This window comes from Sceloporus occidentalis, unplaced genomic scaffold, assembly GCF_023333645.1.
Source record: "Sceloporus occidentalis isolate IW3139 unplaced genomic scaffold, rSceOcc1.0.p SCAF_5, whole genome shotgun sequence".
Classification (NCBI taxonomy): domain Eukaryota; kingdom Metazoa; phylum Chordata; class Lepidosauria; order Squamata; family Phrynosomatidae; genus Sceloporus; species Sceloporus occidentalis.
The window spans coordinates 145,329,419-145,351,674 of NW_028316985.1; the positions used below are offsets into that span (position 1 = coordinate 145,329,419).

General features: G+C 39.6%; 1 protein-coding gene across 3 annotated transcripts; it reads right to left on the reverse strand.

Annotated features, from left to right (window-relative positions):
- Positions 1-442: 442 nt before the first annotated feature.
- LOC149312945 (ubiquitin carboxyl-terminal hydrolase 38-like) lies at positions 443-22,164 on the reverse strand. Of its 3 annotated transcripts, none has more exons than XM_089525743.1 (10): positions 21,375-22,164; positions 17,720-17,855; positions 13,364-13,493; positions 13,072-13,173; positions 12,138-12,296; positions 10,658-10,851; positions 9,989-10,082; positions 9,202-9,308; positions 7,250-8,603; positions 443-1,409 (listed from the first exon to the last, which is right to left on the reverse strand). In XM_089525743.1, the coding sequence occupies exons 1-10, from the start codon at positions 22,069-22,071 to the stop codon at positions 1,248-1,250; spliced, it is 3,135 nt and encodes a 1,044-aa protein (XP_089381869.1). In that variant the 5' UTR covers positions 22,072-22,164; the 3' UTR covers positions 443-1,247. The 3 variants fall into 3 exon arrangements, with proteins under 3 accessions (XP_089381869.1, XP_089381871.1, XP_089381870.1); XM_089525745.1 differs by lacking the exon at positions 21,375-22,164 and adding an exon at positions 17,968-18,055; XM_089525744.1 differs by lacking the exon at positions 13,072-13,173.
- Between the last annotated feature and the right edge of the window lie 92 nt (positions 22,165-22,256).

Here is a 22,256-nt window from a genome sequence, read left to right on the forward strand (position 1 = left end):
GAAGCTCAACATAGAATAATTCCAACTAATATGTATTTAACTTAAGGAACATTTAGAACATTTCCACCAAATGACCTTCAAAACCTGTATAATCTTGATTAGATCATGATGATGGAGCAATAGAGCAAGGTACCTGAAGAAATCTAACAGGCACTATCTTAGCCAAATATTTAACTTCACTTGTTTCACAACTATTGTATTTTTAATGGAGGGAAAATGTATCTTCTTTTACCCCCCCCCCCCCCCCGCAAAAAGTTATAAAGTGAAAAAGCATGAAAATGAATTTGTCATTAGACCCAAACAGCTTCTTTCAAAAATATGGATAACATTACCAATATTTCTCTCACCCCCTCCCCCCCCATGTTCCACTACCAAAATAACAATGTTTACTAAAGAAACCTTTAAGTCTATTTTAGGATTTAAAATCATGAGCAACTAGTGGTTTTTACAGAACCATCAGACTTTACTTCTGGAGAAGATAACGCTTTCCAAATTCATGACGTTCATATTAAACAAGAAATTAACATCTCATGTTCTACACTTTTCTGCAGCCTCAAAAAAATTGTACTTTGGTTACAGTACAACAAGGCACATACACAGTCTCTTTCCTCAAAACACAACAGATGAAATCCCTGAAATAATTTTAAAATCCTCAAAGCAATTGAAAATACTACAAATTTTGCTCTTTTTTTTTTAATAAACTTTGTTCCTACAAGACCATGCACATTTTAAAAGGGAGTTAATAAACACATTAAAGTGACTTCTTTACATATGTACCTGTAATTGGAAGATGTCTTATCCTGGATTACACTGTTAACAGTTTGGATTTTCATTTACTCTATAGTTACCGTCTCTAGTGTTTTTGAGGATTTATAGCTCTATGAAAAAAAAATTAAACCTATCACGAACACTGCTGGGTTTGCGTAATCATCTGTTTTCAATTAATAAGTATTCTTTCATCAAAGTACTTGGATTACATATTGTAAGTGCTTTTATTAGTTAACCTAGTGCCATAAAAATCTTCTAATTCCTCTTTTGGCCAAGAATATCTTTCCATAAAGACAACTGAATTTAAGAGGTAGATTTCTCCATGATGGAAGTATTTATTTCAAATTAAAAAAGTTTTCTTTAGACCAAAGATCACATCTTGAAAAAAGCTTGGTACATTATTTAATACAGTTCAGTGATAACAGTCTTAAGCAGTAGTGGGAGCTGTTTAGGGACCAATGTATTGGGTGCTCTCTCCCTCAAAAAACTAGCCTGCCAATAGTACTAAATCCTCCTCCACCACCACCACCAGTTGGCCCACAGCTTCCTGGGGGGTCATTGTCATCAAATCCATTTGGCCGAAAGGAGCATGAAGCTGCAGCTGCTTGTAGGGCCTGTGTCCGAGCACTAAGCTCTTGCTCCTGAAAAAGAAAGATGAAGCACTGTCACATATACATACAATAGTTTTAAGAAACCTTACATAAAAATCATACCATTATTATAGACAAAAAAGAGGAGGGTTATTTCAAATTTAACACAGCTGAAACATATTCAGTCAGCCCATTGTTGTTGCTGCTTGCCTTCAGGTCATTTCCGACTTATGGCGACACTAAGGCAAACCTATCACAGGATTTTCTAGGCAAGTTTCTTCAGAAGGGGTTTGCCATCGCTATTGCCAAGGCTGAGAGAGTGTAACTTGCCCAAGGTCACCAAGAGGGTTTCCAGTTATCGAGTTATATAGAATATAGTGGTCGAGTTATATAGAATATGAATTTCCAAAGTACAGAAACACTTTCTACAGAACAAGGATGTGCATATTTGTATCAACCACATATTCACATTTCTAGGTGTAAACATGAGAGATAGAAACTTTGTGGAAACTGGAATTCTTATACTCCTAAGGACACCCTGAAAGCTGCAGAATAACTTCAAGTTATCTCTTTCAGGATATGAGACAAATTCAATTCCAAAAAAGTTCCCAGGGGCAAAAGGCAAAGGCAAAAAAATGGGACCAAAAGGCAACTATATTTTACTGCCAGAAAGTAAGTCTTAGGAGGCATTTCTATCTTTTAGTTTGGGAAAAACTCATACAAAAACATGAAAACAACAGAAAGAGGGTGTTACACTTTAGCAGACAAGGTCTGAAAAAGCTGAGAGGATAGGAATGTACTACAGGAGTGCTAGATTCAGCCCCAGGGCTCTACCCCTGCTGTACAGCTTTAGTTGCTTTATTTTTAAAATATATCTTGGCTGGGTGATAAAAGCTACCATACAAATCTTATTGTAAGAGATTTCTGGTTTTGCAATGACTGTTTAAGATTTAGGCCAGTGCTTTCTTATTTACTAAACTACTGGGGATTATTAAGTGTAACAAATGGTAGTGCTGTAGGGATTCTGTCTAGTTCTTTGGCAATCTTACTGGAGCACGTTTTCTGTCTCTAGTTGAGTAAGAGATTGTAAATGTTGAAGTAGCAACAGCAGTGAACTGGAATGACCTATGTTTTATGCATTACAGCATTATGTTTTATGCATACATAGCACAGGAATTCACCAAGTTGCAGTATAGGCTTGGCTCAGTGGGAGAAGACATGTCACACATTTATATTAATTAGCCAAATCATCTCTATGTATCAGACAGCAGTGGACCATTTTCCCTACACCTGTAGCAGGATGAAAACATAAACCTAATAACATGAAATCTACTCATGAAAGAGTGGTTAGTTATACCATCGTAAATTATCTCCTTTAACTCATGCAGGGAATTGCTGTATTTTGCAGTCTGGCCATATCAAAGATTCTTTGTAAAACCTACAAACTGTTTTGCGCAACAAGCTGAGATGGACTGTCTTAATTTTATTAGAATATTATGATTGTATCATCTGCTTAAACATGTAATGAAGGACTAAATATTGTTGTTGAATTACTCTAAAGGCAACACCCAATTAAGGAATGCTATCAATGGAAAGGGAAATCGAAGCAAAAGCTACAATCAGCAAAATCTGCAAGCCATTAATTACAGTTAAGAAGCAAAGATTGTATGTTCCTTGGGAGTAGGAATATGTCATAACTGCCAGGTACATAAACAAAACAGTAGCAATAATTTAATGTACAAAAGAGTAATGCTGATTATTTTCTGTGTGTAATAAAGTAAAATCTTTTCATATATATTTTATCAGCATTTCCAAAACTATGTAATTTTGGGTTTTCTAAATGATTATTTAAGCTGGTGGTGGGTGTTTTTTCAGGCAGGTTCTTAAGACAGTGTATATGAATTATGCTACATAGAAATTGCTTTGTTTGAAATCTTCAGATTCTATAAAATTAGGTTGGGCAACTGCTGAGTTTGGGGTCACATGCCCACCTTGGAAGGTCACACCTGCTCACTGCATCCCTCCACAAAGAAGCATCTTTTTTGGTCCCAAAGTCTTGCTGAAATGTATCATAGGCCCCAAGTACTACAAAACTCAATTACAATTGAGACATCCTGGCTTTAGCAGCTATTTTGTCTCAAGATGGCCTTATTGATGAGTTGATGGAAATGATTTAGGAATGTACTGGGAATTGCTGGGCGGTCTGGACTCCTCAGATTGTTTTAGTCACCAAAGAGGCCTTTCTTTCATAAGACAGCAAACCTTTCTACTTTTTAAAAAAGTCTATCCTGGGTGTAAACAGCTAGTGTAAGAACAACAAAATGTCCCCAATTTCTCAGGGGGCAATTGCCCCCTCCCAAATTTGACCATTGCATGTGGCCTGCAAGCCACACTTTGCTCGTCACTGCTGTAGAATTAGAGCAGTGACTCCAAAGGTGGGCAGTGAGGAAAAAGGGGATAGCAGAGGGAGCTTCGGTCAAAGAGTGGTGCTCAAGAAAGACTAGGGGAACCAATGGCCTTGTTAGAACAGATAGTGGCAGGAGAGAAGCAGTGTGGAAAAGGAGCTTTAACATTTGGGACCCTGTTTAAACTCTGTGAACTTTGCTGGGACTTGGCTGGCAGGTTGGAGCTTCTTTCCCTGGACAGATTGAGAGAAAAGGTAACAGAAGAAAGCAAAGAAAATATCTCGCATCTACATACTGAAAGCTATAAAAAGCTATAAAACATTCAAATTTTAAAGAGTTTGGGTAAGTGGCTGAAATTTAGAACTTAATGTTCTCCCCTTTGAAGAGTAAATTCAAGTGCTTGTTCATGTTCATTGAGTGTATAAATACACTCAAAGCATACCTGAACTTCAGATTCTACCAAAATGTAAAGGAAACAAGCAGCTTGCTGACTTCTGAAAAACGTCATGTAGCTTCTAACTGTGGCCTAAACACAGCATTTTTGGGGCTGTAGCACCAGAGTGACGGAACTTTCTTCCCCTCTCCTGCCCTGCAGTCGTCAATCAGAAATGGTTTTGAAGATTTTCCCATCACCCTGAGCAGATTTTTACCTATAATATGGAGCTATAATATGAGGGAAGCAGTTCTGTTAGCAGATATATCTCACTGGATCCTGTCCTTTGACTCTGTATGTACAATTCCAACATTTTACTGAAACATTAATAAAAGCATATATAAAACCTGGAAATTGTAACAAGCTATTCCAAAGTCTTTTCAGCAGTTCAGCACTAGTAGTACAAATGCTATTTCTGTAGCTCTGAAACTCACTGTTTTGTTTACAAAATGAATACATTTTTATGACTCTGCTTTATTTCTCTTGGCCAAAATCCATTTGCTGGCCCAACTGGAAACAATCTGCCTAAATAGGGTTTTCTTAACTGCTGAGTGTAAGTCAGCACTTAGGGTCAGTGGGTTTATTCTAGCTGGGACTAGTATCTGCATTTGGATCAGAACAATATACAGGATTTTGGCCTCCATGTCACCAGTAGGTCTATCCCAGTGATATCAGGCTCCATTCCATACTTTACCTTTTTTTTTTTTTGGGGGGGGGGTTGTTCTGCACAGTAGGTGAGTGATCTGGCTATAGAGGAGCACTATGTGGCCCCTTCATCAGGAACAGCTCACTACACAGTGGAATTTAGACTAATTCCTGTTTCTTATCTATTTCCAAGGACATTGTCAGGGCCCTGATCCAGTACCAAGTGGCAGAAATAGCTGAATGAGAACTAACAAACTGAGGCTTAATTCAGATGTAATGCATGCACATTCTGGTCTGGAGGGAGAATGTATCTAGAACCGAGGTTTAACTCCCTTTGAGTGATGTGCTCCCCTTTAAAACCAGGTTTTATATATTTAAAGTACACCTGAAGTCAGCTTTAAACCTGTATGACCATGTGGTAATAGTGACCAAGAGAACCTTTGCCCAATTTAGATTGATGCAGCATTGGCTGCCCCTATTCCTAAGGATGTCAGATATGGCTATAGTAACATACAACTTGGTTAGACTAAGACTGGATTAGTACAGTGAGTCCTTGGCATCCACTGGGGTTTGGTTCCAGGACTCCCCATGGATACTGAAGTCCATCGATGCTTAAGTCCCATTAAATACAATGGCACATTAAAATCATGTCCCTTATAAAAAGCTCTGTCTTTATATAATATATTCTATTTCATATAAAATGGCAAATTCAAGGTTTGCTTTTTGGAATATAAATATTTTAAAAATATTTTCAAGGATGCTTGAATATGTGGATAAAAAAATCTATTGATATGGAGATACATGTACAAAAGTTGCCAAAAACTGGAATGCAGCAGCAATGAAGACTGTGGGTGCACCCTATACCTAATTAGAGTAGATCCTTGCTGCTATTCACCACTCTGAAAAGTGTTTGGGATAACCTTTCAGACATAAATCGCTTAAATTCTGGATACCTAAGTCATCTGGATTGACTCTTCCCACATTATCCTGCCTGCTCCATAACAGCATGACAGAAGACCCACTTGGGATGCAGACATATCTGATCTGAGAGAGGGCTTCTTTAGTAGATATAAAAGTACTGTGTTACACATCTCACCAAGTTGCATAGGCACCTCTTTTTACTGCTGTCTTTTACCAGAGGATACATTTCTTCAGGCTATAGACTTCCATTTTGTAGTTTTTGCTTTTTTGTATATGTGTATTATTAATACATTGTGTATTCTGAAGTACTGTTGATCATTCTAAGTAGTGCACATGCACTAAAAAAACAAAGTGGATATGCATACATTTCTATTCTAAGACGTCATGATTTTGGATTCCAAATACCTTAGTATTATTCAAGCTGGGTTTGTGCACTGAGCTTTGTACTACTAATGCCCTGTTAACAATTCAGTTGGTTTCATAATATGCTTTTATTATCTACTATTGGCCAAAATGAACTGGCTGCCAGTTTGGCCTTAATCAGATTAGGCTTCTAAAAACCTTTGGGACAAATTGATAAATTTAATACTACCTTGCCCTCAAAACTGGTTGATGTATGTGTTTTAAAACAAGACTTTTTGTAGTAAGAGGTTAGCCTTTTATATTGTCATATTAGTTTGAGAAACAGTGCTCAAGTGTATTGTAACAGGTAGATTTGGATACATATGTTGAAAAACAAAAATTAAAGCAAATAAATCCTCCTCCCACTGGCCTAGAAAGTGGGACATTTCCCTAGGTAATAAGTTAAGAGTTGGCCACAACACCATGTTTTTAATTATACTTTGTCCATACATATCAATTAATTACATAATTAGGAAATTCATGGATTCACTTTATGAACATCTGCATATTGGACACGACTAAAACAATTTTGCAAATGACTGTGTGGGACGTACACACACTGTCAAATCAATGTTACAGCTAGCACTTTTGCTTCCAAAGGCACTGCTCTATAGAGATATGAAGAGCCAAGTTCATTGCTGAATGTTTAGAAGTTCAAATCATAGTTGGATTCACAACTATAGCTAAATACTTGAATTAAACATAGTTCCTGAAATGGCAAGAGATACTTGCTGTGCCATTCTGGCCATGGTTTTTTATGAACCTTCAAGTTGAATCAACTTATGGCAACCCTATTGTAGAACTTTCTTGGTAAGATTTATTCAGATGAGATTTGTCATTGTTTTCTCCAAGGCTACAAGTATAACTTGCCCAAAGCATGGGCTTTCATGGCTGAGCAGAGATTCCATTCTTGGTATCCTGGAATCATATTCCAACACTCAAACCACTACATCAATCTGGTTCTCTAAGTTTATCCTGAAGCTTACCTGAAGTTAAGAGGGTATAAGATTGCAATTTCTGTCAGTCAGTCAACATTTATAGCATATAAACAGTCTTCCTTCACATTAGCAACTTCTGTATCTTACCTGCAAATACAGCTTATTGTCTTTCGTAATAGCATCCATAAGATCTTTCTGCAGGGGAGGGTCTCCATTGATGCAGAGCCCATTGGCTGATGTAGCACTAAGAGCACTAGCACTGTTCTGTTTTTTGTAAAACAGCACATAAGCAGTGTCCTTGGGGAATCTGCTTGTTATTTTCTGGACTGAGTGAAATGAGGTAAATGTCACTCTGCTGTCATTAAATAAAAACCACTCCTTTGACACCTCATTCTCTCCCAGTTCCTTCTCAACAGCTGCAACAGGTGCCTCTCCAGCCATGAAATTACTCTGTGGATAAGTTAAAGCCAGACTTTGGGACTGATCAAATGATCCCAATGAAGACCCTGAATTGGAAACATTTCGGGCATAGGAATAATAATGTCCACTTTCTGAAGATATGCCAGAGTGCACCACAACAGAACTTAATACATAGGGGACTAGTTGAGAGCAACCCACTTCTTCAGCACCAGAAGGCTTAAGTTTTTTAGCTAGATTCTCACCAGTGTCAGAAAACTCAACACCCATAGACCACACACCTGATACTGGACTTAAAGAAGAGACAATTCTTTTGACAGGTAACTCCAGAACAAGTGGAAGTGACACATTGTCTAAGATTTTACGCCTAATATGACACTTGGGGTCATATGAAAATCGTAAGAGAGTGAGAATGAGGTATTCCGGCTCCTCCACTATTTGCATAGTCTTTTCTGCATTCTGTAGAGAGGCACATTTTTCACAGTAATATTTGTTATCCCCTTTCAGAACCTCAGTTGCCAGAAAATAATTCAGCAAGTCAGTAACTGAGGGGGTAGCCTCAGTGACATGTTTCCGCAAACTATCCTTGTGTTCAGTCTTGAATGTAACTGAATCTGTAACATTTTCACAGTTTGAATCAATGGGGAGGTCCTTCACTGTTCCATCATTTGTAACCATTTCACAGCAGTCACCAACTGCTAGAATATCAGATGCTGTTTCTGCTACAGGACTGAATGACCCAATATTGACTTGTTCCATGCTGGTATCTTTTCCTTCAGACAAATTGTCCACACTTGATGGTTCAATATTTTCTAAGAATACTGGGGGACAGAAAGCAAGTGAGAGATCTGTAAAGGGTTCTTCTTTGTGAGAAGTACTTTTGCAGTTTGAACAGCATATGCTTGTTTGTAGTTTCCCTCGAAACATTTTCTCTATTAAGGTTCTCTCTTCTTTTGCTGTGCAAGATGGTTTGGTAAACAGCTGGGTCTTACTGGATACATCCTGTACTAGTGACTCTTCATTCATATCTCCTGGAAGCTTTGATGAAGACAGAGCTTTCAAAGCTCTTTCTTCTTCATGCAGCCTAATTGAAATGAAGCAAAACAAAACAAAACAAAAATCAAATCAGGTCATTTATTTTTCCTCCATGTTTTGAATCTCTCTCTTTCTCTCCTGCAATATATTGGACTGACATCCAATTATTTATATATTGCAAGAGAAGAATAAAAAGTTCTGAATTGTGGACCCATTATATCCATGACTGCTACTAGTTTACTTTCATTCCCTAGTTCAGCTCATAATGGGACTCAACTATGTAGAAAATGGCAAGTTTAGCATGCTACATAAGCTTTCAACATACACAGAGACAATTTCTGCTATTTCATAAGGAACTTTATGCTCAGGAGACCAAAATAAAACCTAATGACATCCCACATTCCCATACCAAAGTAAAAGGTATCTTCAACCGTAATTCACAGTTACTGAACACTAGAAATATTACTACAGCTTGCAGTTCTAGATAAAACTCTAGCAGATGTTTGTGGTGAATATTCTGGCATTTTTAAAGAAAACATCAAATGACTAGAAAAAAATGCACACATTGAAAAGCTGTATTTAACACACACACACACACACACACACACACACACACACAAAATTCCTGGTTTCCAGAATACTATTACCTGTCTAACAGGAATCTGAGATATTCAGAGCAGTCCTGCTGAGATCTAGGAGCAAACCAGGGCGGTCTAGAAGCGTCAAAGAAAATTCGAGGAGCATATGCTTCCCTCTAAATACAGGAAGCAAACATAATAAGGCAAAGTCAAATATCCTGATACCATTCTAAGAAGTGTTCCATACTGAGAAGGAACAGTCAAATAAAATAGTGTGCAAGTCTGTTGGTGCAAAATTCAAAGGTTATCTATAAATTGCACTGATTACTGAATAAATTGGTGTTGGTGATATAAATACCTGACTACCTATTTTATAAGCAAAATCATTTTGCAATTTTTGAATTTACAGTATATCAAGTTTACATCAAAATATAAATAATAAATTTGAAAAGAGTTTATTTGAAATATACAGGGAAACTAACAGTCTATTTATGTTAGCCCACACTAAATGGAAAAGTTATATGCATAGGTGTTGTAGTAGTACTGTTGAATTAATCACTTTTAATGCCTTATATGATTGAACAAGCACTGAAGTTTAACATGGATATTCATCTCTAGTTTCATAAATCACAGATGAAAAGCTGACCATAGACATCTGAAACTAGTTTCTTTGCATACAATAAAAATCATTGTTTTGAGATCTTGATTGTACTGCTCAATTTAATCATCCTACTTCAAACTTGCTTTTATGGCAAACTATGTCTTTATATTTTTATACAGGTAGACAGTGAAATACTTAGATTCATGCTAATTCTGAGATATTACAGCAATAACATTTTTAAAAAGAGTTACACACCTGAGTATGAGCCAAAAATGCAAAGAGATGCTGCAACTTTCTCATTAGTGAATTGCACCCATTTAGATTTAATGATAATACATGTCTCCTAAAACTGTAAAAGGTTAAAAGAATGAGATTATCATATTTTCAGCTACTGCCACAAATACAATGTTCTAATGTTCTAAAGCAAAACACCTGACATTGAAAGGATAGAAAAATACTAAAGACATCTGTATTTTGTTTTTTGTAGTGTCAAGTGTTTTGTTTTAACAATGCCCCATAACTAACATTAATTGTAGACTGCTAAGGTTTACTGTTAAGTATTCAACATAAGCCATAGCTTTGAAGCATAGTTCAATTCATTCACATCAGTAATAGTTCTCTCAAGTTGAATAAATATAATATTGAAGCCTAAAGCAAATACTTGTAGTGGGCAAATACGTCTGTAGCATGTAAGTATCTACAGTATTATGAAATACAGTAACCCATATTTATGACTACTGGTACTTAAGGTATATAAAAGCATTAAAACAGCTACCAGTATATGCCCAGTCTGCTATAGAATGTTACAATTCTAAACTCCAATATATTTTCTCCCTGTTCTAGGAAAGGGGATCAGGGCTCACACATATACTAACATATGCGTAATATGTTTAATACTAATATATTTAATAAGTTTACACTTACTCTGTGGCCATAAATAGTGCCTGAATTACGCTGTTCATATAGCATGTATTTCCCAAGTTAATTAGACCTGTCTTTCCAGTTTCAGATTTTCCAGAAAATCCCGACAAACAAGACTGCAAGGAACTGGACTGAGAGGTCCAGGCACTCCGATTCAGTATGAGCTTAATTTTTTCTTCACTGGGTTTAGGAAGATCCTATGAGAAAAAAAGGAAGTGAGCTGAACCTCAAGCAGCATCCTTATGCGCTTGCCACTCCACATGCCATTCATAAAGAAATGTTCCAACAGAATGCATTCCCCTACAGTTTCCTGGACTCAAGTTCTTCCCTATTGCTAGTGTAGGGAAAATACCTTACTAGAGTAGGGAAAATACTTTTAAAGTACAGGCAGCAATAAAATTGTTTGGCTAATCATCAAACATTCACTGTGTATACACAAACAACAAATTTCTAGCGACTAAGATTACCAGTTACAAAGTGCATTATAGGTGATTTTGGGTCTGTTTTCTTGTTCTTTGTTTGTCTTGAAAAACAGTATCTTAAATTCTAAACTGCAATATTAGCATGTAAAAAGCCTCTAATATAAATCTGTTTTCCTTACAACGCCACAGTCAAAAGAATCTATAAAGTCAAATATAGTATGAAGTACATTCCCACTTTATGGAATACATTTCTGACCCTTATGAGGAAATGTTATGACATTCTGAATACAGTCAGCCCTCCACATTTACGGCTATGAATTTTGTGGGTTTGATTATTCACGGATTTGATTAATATGTTCTCTTTAAGAATCTCTAGATCATCCAGTACAATTCTAAGAACTAAGAACTCCTCTAGGCATTTGTAGATCCTCCAGCTCCTCCAGCACACGGTCAGCTTCCAGCTGATATTAACCACAGAGGTAGCCTAGAGGACCTAGAGAGGTGTTTTCTCAGGCAAAAAAAAAAAGTGTTTTTTTTTAATTTGCAGTTTTTCCACTTTCACATGGATCCTGTACCCCTAACTCCAGGAAAATGTGAAGAAGTCCATTGTAATTCCTATCCTTCCCCACATATTACACAGTTTGCTTGCTTAAGCATATGACATGATGGAACCAGATTTTCTGATAAGGAAATCTTTTAGCCAATTTAATCCAGGATTCCTAAAATGAAGGCGTTCACCCAAAGATCATTCCTCTCTTCAAAAATAACACTGGCTAAATTAGCTCCATGAAAATGCTCAAGGCAAGAACAGTCATTATCATAATCTACTATTCAGTCCTTTTTGGGATGAAGAAACCAAAAATCTTATTGTATAAGATCAATACTGGTAGCATAAATTTCACATCTCTTATTGGACAGTGATTCCTTTTTCTTTTCTTTTAGTTTCTCAATTAATATTCTCATCACCACTTATGGTATAAATGGCATGTAGCAGATTTGGTATAGAACAAGAATGAATCCAGTTTCAATCTTATAAAAGTTAAGTTTTTGTATTACCATACCTTGATAGCTTCCAGAATAGGTTCATAGAGTTCCGGGAATCCTGAATAATGATACATCATACAGTGTATTAACTCACTGAGCTGTCCCAAGAAGGTTGTACTAGAAGGCAGGCTATTGCTTTTGAAGGATTTTACCAGTTTCACTACATGTGGTACAATCTAATATTAAAAGAAACAGACCAAAGCATTTGTATCAATATTTTGCCATAATGAAACCCAAAGCTTTTAACAAGAACGCTATCTGGTTAAAAAACAAAACAAAACAAAGACATGTGTTATTCTTATCTACCTGTGGGATACAATGGGACACACAGAGATACAAGCCATCATAAAAACTCTTAATAGTAAAGAAAAAAAAAAAGGAAAAGAAAAAAAAAAGAAAACATGACATATCTTTAACAGAAGAAAAAGTAGACAGCACTTCTATCACACTTTTCCAGTGACATATGTTCCATGAATTAAAGTAAGCTTATAAAAACTTCTTACTGTACAATCTGTCTTACCTATTTACGTTTGTTTTAAATCTTGTTTTGTACAATACACCTACCAAACACAGCAGGTAGCCATCAGGACTATAATTATATAATCAGGACTGCTGTTTCTAATATTTCCAATCATTATTGTTAATATTTGTTTACTATATTACAATAGCAGGATAACGCTGGATTGGCTTTTGCCTCTTGAATCCACAAGCTATTACAACTGGTTCAAAACTAGCTCCTAGAAACAACATGTCCAGTTATCGGATACAAGCTTATGAACACTTATGTCATTAATACAGTAATTTTGCAATACATCATCAATACTTTTCTCTGTGAACAAGACTGCAATTGAAGTTTTAGAGTGAAAACCATGGAATGTTCCACCCTATATAGCAACTGCCCGCATGTTGTTTCTAACCAGTAGATTTAAACCTCAGACAAGGATGACTTACCAAGTGAAAAGCCTCTGGAGAATGCTGAAAACTAAGCAACATGTGAGAAAGGACAGCCAAAGCACCAGGTCCCACAAGAGGAAACCAAAGTCGATTAAAAACCTTTGAAAAACAAACATACATCATAAATACAATTTTGAGATATTCAGCAGTGAAATAATTTTAGTTCCGTATAGCTCAACATTTATAACCCTCTAATCAGAATAGGCAGAAAAGCAGCTATTCTACAAAAAAAAAACTTGCCAGTCACAGTGTAACTATAACAATTCCAACATTAATTGCTATTACTTACCAGTTCAATCTTAAGCAAAGTGACATCAATAAGGATAGTAAACTTCTGGACTGCAGCCAGTCCTTTCAACAGTGCTATCACCCAGGTTTCCACATGCTGAGCTAATGGCCAGGACAGCCATTCAATCATTCTGAAAAGTGATAAGAAATACATTAGCATGCCTTAAATCTAGTGCTAGTTTACATGTCTGGACCACCACATAAAGATCACTTTATGTCACACCAAGTGCCAAACAACTGCATGATACTCTATCCTTGGAAAATATTTCTCAAGACTGCCCTTTGGTTGCAGGAAAGCTTTATTTCAACTGAAGCATTTCTTCATGTGTCTTTTTTGTCTGGAGCAGCCTGTGAAATGCAGTGGCACAAATGCTATAGACACATATCATGGACAAAAATAGTAAGCATTTTTATTCCCTCCCCATTTCCTACTGTCTGCATTTATCACTAAGCATCAAAGGAAGATGACAGCAATAAACACCTTTATTCCCTTCATGTTCAAATAAGACATTTACCAGAAAGAGATGCAAACACCAGAACACATGTCCTTATCATTTTTCACAAAGCCTTGTACAATATAAAGTTTTGCTAGTAAATATCAACATTCAGATTTCTGACATTTACTGTAATTAAATTATTAAATTTCCTCCCAGCGCAGAGTAAGAGTGTGGGGATACAGTACTGAATGCTACTCATCACAGCAAGTAAAGAAATATTGCAACACCTTTGAGACTACCTGAAAGACAGAAGTTGTAGATCTGTAGAGTTGAGCCTACTTCCTCAGATGTCCAAATGCATCTGAGAAAACAGGCTCAAGTCTATGAAATCTCATGCTACCAACTTCTTTTCAGTTACTCTCAGAGGTGCTGCAAGATCTCTTTGCTTACTGATTTTCCAGCCAACATGGCTGTGCCTTTGAATTTCACCAAATGATGATACCCAATAAACAACGTGACCTCACAGTCCTGTCAGGTGCGAAGCTCTAGAATGCCTTGGCTACAAATATAAACACAAGTGATACTTAATGCTTGCCTTAAAATCAAGAATAAGATCAAATCAATACAACTTGCAAGGTTCTTCTTCAGTTTGATTTTTAATCCAGGCTAGAAATTAATTTCTTTATGCCTGCTACTTACTTGAAAGAATCACACCCTCATGGGAAAACTAGGGTCCCCTGCGCTCTTAGTGCCAAGGAGAATAATGGAGAAAGGATGCAGAGACATCAAGATGGCACAAGATGAAAAAATTGAGGGTTGAAAGGAAAGGGTACAGAACTCACACAACATCAGAACAAAGGGCAGGTAAAGGAGCTTGAAGGCTGAATATGGAAGGGGCAAGATGTGAAATACCTGAAAAATAATAAATGAAGAGGTGCCCCATCCCCCTGCCCCGGATCATTCATATATAGGGCCCATCAGGCCTGAAGAGGAAGAGCCCTCCCCTCCCTCCTTCCAATTGTCATCTTCTGGCCTGGGAGGGAGTGAAAGGACAGGTCCAATGCCATCGGGCCCAGCCTTGATTAAGAAAAAGAGCCCTCCCTCCAGTACATCTGCCTTGGTCCAGGCCTCAGAAGGAGAGAAGAAGGCTGGACCTGATCCCCTCTCCCCCTCACCATTCCCTTCTCCTTTTGTGTCATGTCTTTTTAGATTGTAAGCCTGAGGGCAGGGAACCATCTATTATCCCCTCTGTTGTAAGCTGCCCAGATTCCCAGTGATTGGGCGGCATATAAATAAATCCTATTATTATTATTATTATTGGAAGGAGTGGAATTCCAGGCACATGGGGGAGGGTTTAGGTAATTTTTTCCTGAGCATTTTCCCCTTTTCTTTTCCAATTGTTGGTCCCAATCTAATCAGAATGGGGAGCTCATTCTGCTCTAATAAAACTGGGCTTTAATAACAACAACAACAACAGTATTAATTTTATGTGTATTTCCCACCTCTCCTTGCGGATCAAGGCGGGATTACAACAGTTAAATTTTTAACTTGGACAAAGTCTGTAAGCTGAATACATGGGTTTTTTTGTGTGTGTGCCATCTCTGCCAAGAATTGTATAAAAGGACACTTCTTTCAGTGAAATCAGATAGGCATCTATGATCACCATCTTTCTCCCACTTTTACTCTGACATCAAAAAGGAGCAATCGATTTCTGTTTCTTATTTCTTGCCACCTTGGGATTGCCACGTAGCATGTTCTATTAGAAAATAATTGTTGTGTGCCTTCCAAGTAGTTTCTGACTTATGGTGACTCTAAAAGGTGGCCCTATTATGGCATTTTGTTGGCAAGATTTGTTCAGAACAGTTTTGCCTTTGCTTTCCTCTGAGAGTATGTGATTTATCCAGTGGGTTCCATGGCTGAACTGGGATTCAAAAGAGTTGTAGTCCAAACTGCCACACCACACTGGCTCAGGCATGGGAAAATAGATGCTATGTAATCTCTTTCCAAAAGGACTTCTACCTATCCCAGTTGGTTTCCTCAAACCTAAGTAAATTAAGCTGCACCCTTCTTCTCCTTGCAACAAAACAGTGGATATTTTAATTCAAGCCAGCAGCCCACATAAGCAAAGCATCCCACGTTTGGTAACAGGGTTAAACACTCCTGTATATCCCTAGAATTATATGTCTTGTCCTGACAGAGAAGCAGGTATGGGAGGCTGGATACCTTAATTTTAACACCTGATGATATAACTTTTCTCGTGATGATGGGAGCTGCTTGTTCTGGCCCACCTCAATGTCACCACTAAAATTTAAAGTGACAGGCTCTCATGCAGGGCCAGGCAGGCAACAAAAATACTGCACCAACTAGAAGTTTTTTACTCATTAGCAATCTTTGAGGGTAATGAGGGCTTAAAGTAGTCAACTATCTTGAACCTACAGGTGAAAACATGGTATGTAACTTTAAATAGATTAGCAAAAGAAGAATCTCTGAATTCTTTTCTTTCTTGAATTCTATGCAGGAAAAGAGTCAGTTGGATCTTTATACAGTGGGCCCATGCTTTCCGCAGGAGATCCGTTCCAGACACACACCCCCACACCCCCGTGGAAAGTAAATATTGCATAAGCTTGAGCCCCATTATAACCAATGGGGTTCATGCTCGCCGTGCACGCAATTCACAAGCCTCATTGGATATAATTGGCCTCATGCTTGCTGCATGGCAATGTGTGTGCATGGGGTGCACATGTATTTCCCAGGCGGCTTCAGCGTATGCTGAAAGCTGCCTATAAGGAGCCCACGTATGGCGAAGGCTCACTGTACACTCGTCCCTCCCCGTTTTGCAACAAGTAGGGAGGACAAAATGGTGCACATGCCCGAGGCACGCGTGGGAGCACTTTCCCATTTTAACCAATGGACTTTGAATATCTGCAGTTTTTCCGACTTGCGGGGGGTGGTCCAGAACCAATCCCCCACAAATGGGGAGGGACGACTATATATACATTTACTTAGTAGATTGCCTTAATGCACCGGTTAACAGCTATTCCCATTTTTCTGTCCAAAGCTATTGTTGTTAACCACATAAATGCAGGCTAAGCTTGCAGCCAGGACCATAATGTCTACAGACCCCAGGGATAATGACAATCATAATTAAATGTCATATTTGCTTGAATTTGAAACACGTGGGGGGATCAAATTTCTCAAGGGGGAATGGTTCACAGTAAAGTGTGGAATCCAAGTAATAAATAATATTTGCTTGTTTTTAACTATGTAGTTAAGGGTCTTGTAATCACTGAAATATATTATGAGGTATCCAACGAAAACCTTTGTGTCTGTTCCCTGCCTTTCTCTCCCATAGTTTCACATACCAGGTATCATCTGCAATTCAAAAACCATACAAATCCTGCCTAAAATAGAAAAGAGACAAGCAAGAACTTGTGTTCAGTTTAAAAGTATTTGCTTATCACAAGTTTAATGATCTGAAGGAAAGAGGACAGATCATCATACCTTAGCACATCTGTTTTGTCCATAATCTGTACCTTTAGATTTTCCTCAGTCACAGTTAAAAACATTTTTTAAAAAATCATTATATGTGGCTGAAAAATTAATTTAAAGAATAGCTTACGGCTGTTCCATGTAGGCTATTTTAACAAATTAAAAATAGTTTAATCAATTAAAATTATGTCCCTGAACATTCAGGAAGTTGCTTAAAAAACACAACACACATGCATCCACTGTAGTTCCAATACTTTAGAGAGGCATTTGGCCACTTCTTTTGCAAAGACAAGAATCCCTCTTCCAATACAGCATTTTTCACTGACATGCAACCATTAAAATTTTAATCTACCCATTAAAATACTTAAAATCTGTAAAATGTTTTAACATCTGATAATCTGCCAGACCATTTCCCAACACAAAGCCCATACCTGCACAAAGCTTGTGTCATACTTGCATCTTTTACATTTGGATCTGTGGTAAGGCTTCCAATAAGCACGGTGATCATTTGCAATGGGATATGTTGCACAAGACTTGCCAAGGCAACTGAAGGTTCAAAAGAAGTATCTGTAATAATCAATTGTATTAAAAAAACATAATTATGTTCTGTTTCTAGTTAAGTCTGTAATGATGAGAGAAATTTTTAAGGATATATTACAGTGTCAGAAGAGTAACTTACTCAAATTCTAAGGACCATCTAAATTAATGCACATAGTGGGGTTGAACCAGACATGCCCTTCCGTTTTCAAAAGAGCTCAAGATACACTTGAGATTTCCTGCTAGAGGAATGGAAGCGGTGTTATTCTCACAGTAGTACTTCTTTCTGGAGCCTGTAATGCCATTTCATCTCTAGGGCAGGTAGGGAGAAAGGCATTGGAAAATCTGAGGGAGGGGGGAATCACCTCTCCTTTCTTTTAGCAGGGTACCTCATGAGTACAATTCAGGCAGGCTGGATCCAACCCGCTACATTCTCCATATTAAGTCCCCTAGAAAATTGCTCTCATCCAGGTCGTGTCATATTTCAGTCTTTTCTAGGATGTAAAATAACCCCTCCTATAAAGGGAGGCTTTTTAACTGAGATGTATGTGTTTTATTTCATTTAAATCGGCATAAAAAAGAAAAGAAAAGACACCTAGACACCATTTGCTCTCATACAGATTTTCATCTCTCCTTGGCTGTAATCTCTCAGTACACGTAGAACACTTTCAGCAACTGTTAAACTTCCAGACATGTGTTATCAACAGACACAACAAAGAAGTGCACACTGACATGGTAAGTAGTTGGAACCACAGATTTGGGCCTTGTTTATTTGACTGAGCACACTTTAGCAGGTTTCCAGAATACCAAGAAAATGCCTGAGGCACATACCTCCATTTACTAAGAAAAAAGCCAGTGCACATGCCTTCTGTAGAACTGGTCCCTAAATCAGCTGTATCATCTTTGACAGCTGATGCCAGACTATACAAAGAATCATAGAGTTGGAAGAGACCACAAGTGTCCAAGCCCTGAAGGAGACTCCACTACTCTGAGACAGCATATTCCACTATCAAACAGCTCTGTCAGAATATTCTTCCTAATGTTTAAGTAGAATCTCTTTTCCTGTTGCTTGTATCCATTGCTCCTTGTCCAGGTCTCTGGAGCAGCAGAAAACAAGTATGCTCCATTCTCAATATGCCATCTAAATATTTAAACATGGTTATCATGTCACCTTTTAACTTTCTCTTCCCCAGGCAAACCATACCCAGCTCCCTAAGCCGCTCCTCATAGGGCATGCTTTCCAGACGTTTCACCATTTTGGTTGCCCTCCTCTGGACACATTCCAACTTGTCAACATCCCTCTTGAATTGTGGGGCTCAGAACTGGATATAGTATTCCAGGTAAGGCCTGACCAAAGCAGAATAGAGTTGTACTATTACTTCCCTCAATCTAGGCACCACACTCCTATTGATGTAGCCGAGAATTACATTGCCCTTTTTAGCTGCTGCATCACATTGTTGACTCATGTTCAACTTGTGGTCTGCTAAGACTCCTAGATCCCTTTCACATGTACTGTTGTCAAGCCAGATGTCACCCATCGTATATCTGAGCCTTTCATTTTTGCTACCTTAGGGTGGGTTGTGTGCTTCAAATCGTTTCAGACTTATGGCAACCCTAAGGCTAACATAATATATATATTTTTGGCAAGTTTCTTTTGATGGAGTTTACCATTTGCCCAAGGTCACCAAGTGGGTTTTCATGAGCAGGGACTCAAGCCTTGCTCTCCAGAATCATAGTCCATTTCTGAAACTACTATACCACACTGGCTCTAAGCGTAGTACATTACATTTCCCCCTGTTGAAATGGATTTTGTTAGTTTTGGCCCAACTCCCTAATCTACTAAAGTCATTTTGAATGCGGATCTTGTCCTCTGGGGCATTAGCTATCCCTCTTAATTTAATATCACCTGCAAATTTGATATGCATACCCTCTATTCAATCATCCAAATCACTGATAAAGATGGTGAATAATACTAGGCCCAGGACAGAACCCTCTGGCACCCACTAGTCACCTCTCTCCAGATTGAAGAGGAGGCATGGGTGAGAAACCCTTAGAATGAGTCTGTCAACCAACTACAGATCCACCTAACAGCAGCCTTGTCTAGTCCACATTTTATAGCTTGTTTGCAAAATCATCAAACGCCTTACTGAAAGCAAGATACGCAACATCCACAGCATTCCCTTTATCTACCAAGCCTATGATTCTCTATATTAAAGAGCAGTAAGATTAATTTGGCACGACTTGTTTCTGAGAAACCCATGTTGACTTTTATTATTTATTTATTTATTTTTTATTTTTATTTTATTGGTAGAATGAAATTGATACATGTTATTATAATAAACCCATGTTGACTTTTAGTGATAATGGCATTTCTTTCAAAGTTCTTACAGACTATTTCATAATCTGCTCTAGAATCTTTCCTGGTATTGATGTCAGGCTGGCTGGTCATTATGTGGGCTCTCTTTTTCCCCCTCTGCGAAGATGGGACAACGTTTGCCCTCCTCCAGTCTGCTGGGACTTCTCTTGTGCTCCAGGGATTCTCAAAAACTACTGACACTGGTTCTGAGATTACTTCTGCCAGTGCTTTGGATGAAGTTCATCTGGTCATGAAGACTTGGCAGTTAAATGAGGAATCAGTGCTAGGATTGAGCAGCATGAAGGGGCTCTAAGACAAAACTTTGGACCAAAGAGACACCTAAGAGCCCTGGTGGCGCAGTGGTTAAACGCCTGTACTGGAGCCACAAGGTTGTGATTTCAATCCCAGCCAAGGGCTCAGGGTTGATTCAGGGCCTGGCATCCTTACGTAGGTCGCTGAGTACCCAGCTTGTTGGGGGCAATGAGGTTACGCATTGTAAACCGCTTGGGGAGTGAAGCTGAAGGCTTTCATGGCCAGCATCCACAGTTGTTTATTTTGTGGGTTTTTTGGGCTACATGGTCATGTTCTAGAAGAGCATCACAGATGCTGGTGAAGCATCAGAACCAAACTCTTCCAGAACATGCCATGTAGCCAAAAAGCCCAGCTGGGGAGTGCTCAAGGGCACTGATAAGTGGCACAGAAATGTACACTCATCCCTCCATATCTGCGGCTTTGATATTTGTGGATCTGATTATTCGTGGATTTGATTAATATGTTCTGTCTAAGAACACCAGGTAACATGCAACTCTATGGTCAACTTTAACTAAAAACTTTATCTAATATAGCACAGATAACAAAAACACCATGTTTTTACTTGCGAGGACATCTCTCTATGAATCTCTGGGTCCTCCAATGCACCTCAACAGTCAACTTTAACCAAAAGTTGCACTGAAAGACCCAGAGGTTCCTACATGGAAGTCCAGCGCAGTTCTATGGTCAGTGTCTGTTGGATGTTGACCAGATTTGCGCTGGAGGGCCTAGATATTCCTAGAGAGAATGTATCAAATCCATGAATCATCAGATCTGCAAATACGGGGGTTGGGTGTGGTTGCTGTTGCCCTTGGTCCCGTTCAGGAGCAGAGAGAGAGAGAGAGAGAGAGAGAGGGGTGCAGGTGCTGGGGACCATGACTTGCCGGTGGAGGAGATGATGGCGAAGAGCTCCTGCAGGGAGGGCAGGAGGGTGTCTGGCTCGGCCTTCCAGACGCTCCTGAGGAGCCCGCTGACTTGGGTGACCTGGGAGACGTAGAGGCGCAGCTCTGCCTCCCGGGTGCCCTGGGTCTGGAAGTGGGCGATGCTGCGGACCAGCTGCTGGCAGAAGGCGAGGGCGGGCTTCCTCCCGCGGGGGAGGCACTGGGGGAAGTCGGCCAGGAGCTGGCAGAGGCGGGCGCAGAGAGGGGCCGGGGGCCGCTCGCCCATCACCCGCAGCGCCTCCTCCTGGAGCAAGGCGAAGAGCTCCAGCACCGCCGGGCAGCTGATCAGGAGCCGCAGCCCGCCTTGGATGTAGTCCAGGACGGAAGGGTCCAGGGCTGCCGCTGTCATCGGCCCTCCGCCGCCTCCGCCTCGGAGCAAGGAGAGCACCAGCCCGCGCCCGAAGAAGGCCTCAAAGGCGTCGCGGTGGTGCCGCGCGTAGGCCTCCAGCACCTGGCGCCCGACCTGGCGCTGGAAGGAGTCGGTGCCCTGCAGGATGAGCCGGGAGCTGAGCTCGAACATGGCCCGGCACTGGGCGCCGCTCAAAGGGGCCTCGGCCGACTCCACCACCCGCCTCACGATGGCCCTCTTCAGCGGCAGCGGGTGCGAGGAGCTCACCAGCCCCTCCAGGATCTTCTCCATGGCGGAGCCCGGCCTCCAAACACCCGCCGCCGCCGCCGCCGCCGCCTACGCTCCCGGCACAAAAGAGGCCCCTTCCTCACAAGGCCGGGGGAAAACACCTGACCCGGAAGCGGATGGGCGGCGCATCGTCCTCGTCACGCCGCACGCTCCGGAAGTAAAAATGGAGAGAGGGCGCAGCTCCGAAC